This window comes from Pteropus vampyrus, unplaced genomic scaffold (genome assembly GCF_000151845.1).
Source record: "Pteropus vampyrus isolate Shadow unplaced genomic scaffold, Pvam_2.0 Scaffold219, whole genome shotgun sequence".
NCBI lineage: Eukaryota > Metazoa > Chordata > Mammalia > Chiroptera > Pteropodidae > Pteropus > Pteropus vampyrus.
Window position 1 is genome coordinate 65,009 of NW_011889000.1, and position 8,270 is coordinate 73,278.

An 8,270-nucleotide genomic window follows, 5' to 3' on the forward strand; every position below is an offset into this window, starting at 1 on the left:
ATCAGACTTCTCCTTCCTTTCTCTTCATCTGCCTGACATTTTACCCATTTCATTTTCTGTCAAGTCCTCCGGAAGAGAAGGCAAAGAAAATATATTAAAATGAAACCCATCGATTTTCAATATTCGCAATGAGTCAATTACATCATCAATCATTAGGGTGTCCTGACTGCTTTTCTGGATCATTTTCCATTAGCAATGACGTCTTTTCAGTCTATACAACTAGGATGCACAGTTTTAAAAATGACTCGAAGAGCTAAGTTACACATTTCCAAATATATTCAACATAACTATAGATACAAATGGACATTTTCTTAATTATTAGAACTCTGTGCCCGATGGAATCTCATTTTGTGAATCAGCTATAGTTTGGAAATACTTCACGTAAGCCTTCCCACCATTACCAGGAATGACTGAAAGCCAGGAGCACAACCGACTCAATGAGAATCATACAGCCATTTGGGCCACTGAAAAGTATAAAAAAGTTATTTCCAACAACCACTGTGGACAAAAATGTGAACAGGATAATACAGTATTTTGAAAATACTTTAATATTTGCCATTTTTGTTGCCTGTGCTATTAATATATACATTGATTTAGTAATAAATATACTACTATTACATAGAGTGCAATATTTTTTAGTATTCATAACTGGTTGAAATTAATGCTGCTATTATCTCGAGAAAGGAATAAATAAATATCATGCCCAAATTCCAAACTAATGCGCCAGAGGTTGACATTAACAAGAACTATAAAACAAACATGTTGGGCATTATCTTTTTAAGCATGATTCCTGTAAACATAGCAAAGATCATTTTTCTCAGTCCTGACATTTCATGTGATGGCTTTAAAAGAAAATATAACATACAAATCCTATAGCTTCTTTTTTTGCATAGGGAATGAATTAATCATATTTTAAAATGCAGCAGTCTTTCAGTGAAATGTCTTCATCACATAGCACTTATTTTCTGTATGAATTCAGAACTTTTGAGCAATAAAAGTGCTCTGCATAAGTTTATAAAATATGCCTCTTGGATTTAAAACTTAACAGAAAAATTTCAAAACAAGTCATAGTCATGATTCTAAGCTATTATGTACATAATACCTGACTACAGGAGGGAAGGCCTCTCTGTAGCACACACAGTGTACGAAGATGAAGCACAGTGTTTAATAGAATTTCCCTTTCGGTTTTCCTCACATCATGCCTAAGTGGCTAAGATGATGTTACACCACATAGCCCATCCGACTTGTTGCAAACAAAGTAGAATGGGGGATGTGAGGACAAATTTAAAGTAGATAATGGAAAAAAAATGGCAAAAATACAGTACATATATGCTTTAAACAGTGCACTTTATAAAATAGTTTGCTTTATTCATATTCCTTTATAAAGTGCAATATTACTTAAAACATAGACATGTACCTTGATGTTTTACAATAACCATTAAAACAAATTGCCAGGAAAGAGCAGTGCAAAATTAAAAACACATGTAGCTTAGCATGCATCTCAGAGGGCTCCCAGACAGAGAGCCTGGGCCCGTAAGTTCTTATATCTTTTCTTTCACTTTTAAGGAAAAGATTAACAATAGCAGGTTATCATCACATGAAACCATAAAATAAAAACAATAAGTTAAAATCTTCTCTCAAGAAGTATATGCCACACATAAAATTCATTACATAATCTTTTTGAAAACAGACATTTCCCTCTGATAAATCACTGTTCAAAGGGTGCAAATCTCTTTAAAACCCACATTATCCACAAGGCGGAGCAAAGGTGTCATCATCACAGTAGGAGCAACTCGTCGGCAGACGTCGGAAACACCTGTGACTTACTTGGTAAGCAGTTCAAATCCATCCAGACCCTAATCCTGCTCTTTCGCGAACAGTCCCGCTGGCTTCACGCTAGGTCGCCGAACAGTGTAACGTGTGCTTTGTTCACAGTAACATTCTTTGCCCAGTGCTTTTGGACAAGGATAACCAATTGGGTTTTCCTGAAAAAATTCCCTAGGAGGCAGATTCCAATGAGACCCACGGGACACGTTCTTAAAAAAAAAAAAAGCACACGACATGGCCTCGGGCATACGCGGACGGGCCCGAGGGTGCAGTGACTCGCCAGGTGTGGCCCTACCATTCCCGTGCGGTTCAGTCCGAGAACTGGAAGAGCGTCTCTGGGTTGCTGCCGTCAGCAGGGTGGCTCGGCTGCAGTGTCTTTGTAGGGGTCGTTTTGCCGTGAGAGTGAGAGGAGGAAGAGTGGGAACTCTCGCTGGAGCTGCTGCGCGTCTCCGTGCTGGTGCTGGTCTTCTTCATTTTCCTTCTCTTGGCCAGAGGGGCCTTATCGACGTTCTGAAGGCAAAACCCCTCTCTCTTGTATTTGTTAAAGGCCTAGGAGAGAGACAAGGGGACCTGGTGAAGGCAGAAGCGTTGACTTTTTCTTGGCAGCTATGACTCAGAGCAGAAGACGACTTTCGGTCAGCAACCATAGCTCCAAGTTTGTTTTGGGAACAAAGCCCTAAAAATCATTATTATATTCAAACCTCTCGGCGGGACACAGAAGTTCTCGGGGAAGGATTTCGGAGGGTTCTGTTTAATCAAACCAGCTAGGCTGTCCAGGAGGCATGATTCTAACACATCTTCTGAAGAAGTTAATGCTACATCTCAAAGAAACACTGACCGACTGACGGGGCATTGCTGAAGACTATCAGCAGTCTCACCCCCTCTTCGTCCCCGCTGTTGCTTTTACTAGTTCTGTGTCTGAGATTTAAAATTCTGACCACAGAGTCCCCAGAAAAACAGAGATTTATCCATTATGGGTCCCTGTTCTCCATATCCGAGCCAATGGAATTCGGGTGTCTCTTGGCCACTGAATATGTACTGAGAGGATTCGCCTTGCAAACCCCAGGCTGGCCCTCTTCTCCTCACAGCAGCCTGTCTTTACTTAGACTCAGGCTCAGGCATCGCTGTGGTTGCCCCTGACAACCTTGTATCATGTGTCATTGAGAAGATTTGGATCATCTGCTACAAATTCTTGCAGTTAATCTCTTCACACCTCACCATATCCTAGTTCATTAATTTTTTAATCCATTTCTGCAGCTGAAGAGGAAACATTATCACTTCTTTCTTAAGATAATCCCTTCAGAGGTAACTTTACTTCTCCCTAAATCATCTAGCTCCTCAGACAGTTATCTTAGTGCATTTGTATCTGCTCAGCACAAATGTGCAGAATCTCCAGTTACTGCTATGTAGTCTCAGCCTTACAAATATACAATCTATAATTAATGCCGAGTAATGTACTTCTGATCCCTCACAATCTCTGGAATATATTAAGCACAAAATGGCTGTTGAATGAACAGATGTTTACATATGCTTTAGTTCCTAATGTTATTTATAGGTTTTAAAAAAATCATTTCGCTTGAGAGCAAACTTCTAATGTTATGCACATTGTTTTCATTACCTACAGAAAATCTTCAACTGTTCAAATATCAGACTACTGCCTCATCTCACAAGCTCATTCTACATGTCAAATGACTATATCATGGGTTAACAGTGACTCTGGTCCCCCATGCACGTTCTGCTTATAAATGTGTCACTAAGAGTATCTCTGAGGTTACAGAGTGAGAACATGAGTCCCTTTCCAACGGCCCTGTGCTTGCAGAGCCACGGCCTTACATGGAAGGTCGCTTTCACACAGGTGTGCACAGCAGCTCCTGAAGATCCTAGAATGTCGGGAGTCATCAGAGGGTTTGAGGACAGCTGGCTGCCATCTTGAAGCCATTCATTGTATCTCAAGCCAGACATTTTAAGCCTTTTATTTGGATCAACGGTGAGAAGTCCTGTGGGAATAAATATTTTTATTTTATGATTTGTTGTTTCAAACATAGTTTAAAATCAACCGCAGGCATAATTTCTCAATTATGTTCACATGACATGATTTCTATATGGTTTCTGTAAGGCTTCAACTTTCTACAAAGTAATCACCTTTTCATATCCATTTCAATCCCCTAGTGCATACTGGATGCTAACGATAAAGGCCACTACAGCCTTTTTCTAGGAGGCTGTAGCCTGATTTCTCAATCAGTTGGAACAATGACTCCCACTGGTGACTGGGTGAACTGCAAATGAAGACAGAGTACCTAGACTCACTTTGTCCACGTACAAACGCCTCCTACGAGCCAGGGAGTGCAGTAGGGCACTACAGAAATGGAGACGGACACTCAAAGAGAAGCTATGAGGAGATGCACAGACAACACCCCAGCTATTACACCACAGGGGACAAGGGCAATAGCAAAATCCACGTGCACAGTGTGTTGGCGCGCCCAGGGGATGGGCTCAGCCTAGGGAGTGTGGGCGCCCTGGGAGGCTTCCAGAAGAGGGATTCTGGGGGATGAGCAGAAGCGGGCTCGATGCCCAGGGACTAAGAAGAGCATGTGTCAGGCACAGAGGCAACCACAAGCTCTGCGCACCTGAGGAATTCAAGCGGGTGACACGGAGCAGAAGCAGGCAGGGCCAGGTCATGAAGGGCGGGGTTCTGAACGCGCCCCTGCGGATTTGGGACTGAAACTAATGGATTCTCCGAAGGATGTTAACAGAGAGGCACGACCATGTTTGGATACTGGGAAAGGTGCTCGGCTGATCGATTACAGACAGGTAAAGTCAGAGGAAGTGAGACAAGCTGAAAGGATGTCGTAAGATTTCAGAAGAGTAATGATGACAAAACCTAAGGCAGCAGCCATGTGAACGAGGTCGGGGACGGCTTAGGAGGGATGCTGAACCTGCAGGACCGAGTGGCTGGCTATAGAAAGCAAGGAAGGCAGGGAGCTAGGATGGTGCCTGGGTTCCTGTTTGGTGACCTGGCTTCTTGGCAGTGCTAAGGAGGGAGGCGGGAGCAGGCACGTATTTGGGGGGAAGGAGAGTAACAAATTATAGGGCGTAAGACTGGGATGCTGGTGGATCTAAGTGCTAATTCACGTGGTGACAAGATTACTGAGGGGAATGTTCCAATAAGAAGAAAAGGAGGCTCAACAGAGTAGCCAGGAACCCTTTTAAAACCCAGGTGGGTTCCTTAAGTAACAAATATATGTGTAATGGGCATGATTCTACTTCAATCACTACACATCACATAAATTGCCAAATTTCTTCGGATTCTTACCTTGGATCAAATCTTTAGCCTCTTGGGATACATTCTTCCAGGCTTCTCCTTCAAAGGAGAAATCTCCCTTTTTAATTTTCTTCATGATTTCCACCGCGCTGGTACACGTCAAACTTCTGTCATGAGACTGGAATGGAACCTGCCCTGACAACATTGTATACTACCGAGAGGGGAAAAGAAGCAAACAGGATGTTTTGATTGCATGTTTCAGCGGCATAATTTACCAAATAGGACAATTAGCATTACTGGGTTTAAAAAGAGTACGTGACTTCTATCACTGAAATAACCAACACACTTCGAAGACTTGTAAATAAAGAGGAGCTCTGACTCTGGGAGGTGAACACACAACGCAATATACGCGAATGATGTATTATTGAATTGTACACTTGAAACCTATCTAGTTCTATTAACCAATGTCACCCCCAATAAATTTAATTAAAATAAAAAAGAGGAATGGCTTATTATGACGTGAAGATTTTAAATGATGTTTATAACTATATTCAGAACAAGAAGAATAAAAAAGGGAGGGGTTTTACCTTCAGAATTTGTATCTAATTCCAAACATCCTTTGCCTAGGACATTAACTATGGTTAAGGACTTTTTAGAAATTGTATTTAGGACTTCTTTCTTTTGTTTGTAACCAATGGCCGACGTACTGGTGCTGGGTCTCCATAAGCAGATTCTGCAGGTGCATGGCCCACTTACAGAATTCATGTTTCTGTCTCTGCAGACTTAGGGTCTCCTCAGTTAGAGGCTCTGGTTCCATGAACTCAAGTGACCAGCTGCACCTGATAACAGGTGGCACCCAGCAGTGCGCCCTCTGCTCTCCCTCTCTCCTTGCTGTTTCTCTGGGATTTTGCTCCTTAGGGACCTGATAAAACATACACTTTAGCTTCGTGTTCTGCTTTCTGGGGAACCCAGACTAGAATATTTTTCTGTTGCTGATGAATATCTGACTTATTTCCAGTGTGGAACATTCTGAAACATGCTGCCATAGACCTTCGTGTCTATGTCGTTTAGCACGTAACAACATACATTTCTGTTGGGTATATGTCCGAGGATGGATCTGCTGAGTCGTTTGGTCTGTATATGATTAGTAGCTATGCCAGAGTCTCCCCAAATCTGCTCTGCGTCTTAATCCTACCCCACTTCCTAACACATACATACGTGGCTAAATATAAGTAACCTTTACAAGTACGGTTTTCTTGCTTTCTGATGTGTAATCATGCAACAGGTTTTTGGGTGGAAAAACGAATTCTCTATCACTGGAGGTATTTAAAGAAAGCTGGTGATCAGGGACTTTATAGAAAAGATTCCTTCTCTGGAAGACATAGAATTAAACAAACTTTAGGCTCCTCTCAACTCCAAGATTTTACAAATTTAGCTGACTATCCAGGAATAACTTCTGTTAATAATAATTATGTGTCTACAAATTGATTGCAAATGGTTTGGCAAAAAAGCATCTATATCCATAAAGATGTATATGACACTCCATGATTATATCTCTCTCTGTGTCCACATATATGTATTATATCTACATATGTATGTGTATGTACACATATATACATACATACATATACACATGTGTGTGCCCACAAGAGAGAATTAGGAAAAAAAAGCAAATGTGGTAAAATCTTAGATGTTTATTCACAGTTATTATTCTCTCAAGTTTTCTCTAGGTCTAAAATTTTCAAAATAAAATTTTAGGAAAAAAGTGAAAAATAAGGTCTCCTGAATAACAAACGCTTGGAAGAAATATGTTTTAAGTGAAATTATGTATCACCCCATAGGTGTGTCACATATAATCACAGAGTATCATATAATCCTATTACATTTTCTAAACAGTGTGTTATGGACTGAATGTCTGTGTGCTTCCAAAATTCACACGACGAAGACCCAGCCCTCGTGTGACTGTATGTGGAGACAGGGTCGTCATGGAGATTATTTAAATTAAACGTGGTCATAAGGGTGGGGCTCTGATTGAACAGGATTAGTGTCCTTACAAAAAGAGACACCAGAGAGCTTGCTCACTCTCTCTCAGCACATGCACTGAGGTAAGGCCATACGAAGACATGACAAGCTGGTGGCTGTTTGTAATCAATCCAAGGAGAAAGCCCTCAGCAGACAGACACTGACCATGCTGGACCTTGATACTGGACTTCCTAGCCTCTGGAACTGTGAGAAAATAGATTTCTGTTGTTGAGACCACCCAGTCTGTAGTATTTTGTCATGGCAGCCTGGGCAGACTAAGACAGTGTATAAGCTCAAATTTAATTAAAGTCCTGTGTGCTTCTGATGGAGATTACACAACCATGAGGTAGACTGGGTTGTAATCAAAGCCCCATGATACGATGTGATACATCTTCCTGAAGTATTTGTTTTATTCTGTGGGGTTAACATAAATTATTTTCATAGTATAATATCCACATTCACGTTTATTGAATACAACATGCAAAGGGGCCATAGATTTCTAAGGCAAATCAGGAGACTCCATGTAAATTCCGTGTTTGCTATGGGATAATTCAAGTTTTGTATCTAGATTCTCTGGAGATACTCATTCGATTATGTGGAAATGTTTGCAAAGCACTCTTTCTGATAGTTTAATGCAGGTGTTAAATTTATCTTTCATCTGTATTTCATTATGTATCTCTAAAAGGCAAGGGCTTTTAAAAACCACAACCATAACCTCATTAACACATCTAAAAAAATTAGCAGTAATTCCTTTCTATCATTCAATACCCAATAAATATTCAAATTTCCCCATTTGTGTTATATACCTTGTATACTATAATTATATCTGTGTGACTTAGATTTAGTTTGAATTTAATAAATAGAATTGAAATGAGAATTTCTTTGAATCAGAGTTCAAGTGAGATACAAACATTGTCTTTTAATCTACAGATTCCCGCACTATTTTTTCTTACAATTTATTTGCTGAAGAAACTGGGCCGTTAGCCCCGTAGGTCTTCACACAGTCTGGAGATTGTGATGGTACTCCTGTGGAATCATTTAACTTGTTCTTTTTACTGTTTCTCTTAAAAACCTGACAGATCTAGAGAGAAGCACAGCTACTGTCCACGCCATTACACAAAGTCATTTCCATAGGTACAGCATTCGGAAATTCTGAAAC

At 40.6% G+C, this 8,270-nt stretch overlaps 1 protein-coding gene across 2 annotated transcripts in view; it reads right to left on the minus strand.

Annotated features, from left to right (window-relative positions):
- Positions 1 to 525: 525 nt before the first annotated feature.
- Positions 526 to 8,270, minus strand: part of RPS6KA5 (ribosomal protein S6 kinase A5) — a 154,025-nt gene continuing 146,280 nt past the window's right edge. Inside the window, exons 15-17 of one of the 2 annotated variants that reach the window (XM_011373178.2) lie at positions 5,141 to 5,300; positions 3,661 to 3,824; positions 526 to 2,376 (exon numbers count right to left, since the gene is read on the minus strand). In XM_011373178.2, the coding sequence (XP_011371480.2) occupies positions 2,137 to 2,376; positions 3,661 to 3,824; positions 5,141 to 5,300 (564 nt within the window). In that variant the 3' untranslated portion in view covers positions 526 to 2,136. The remainder of the gene's footprint in view (positions 2,377 to 3,660; positions 3,825 to 5,140; positions 5,301 to 8,270) is intronic. The other variant, XM_023538354.1, reaches the window with a different exon arrangement.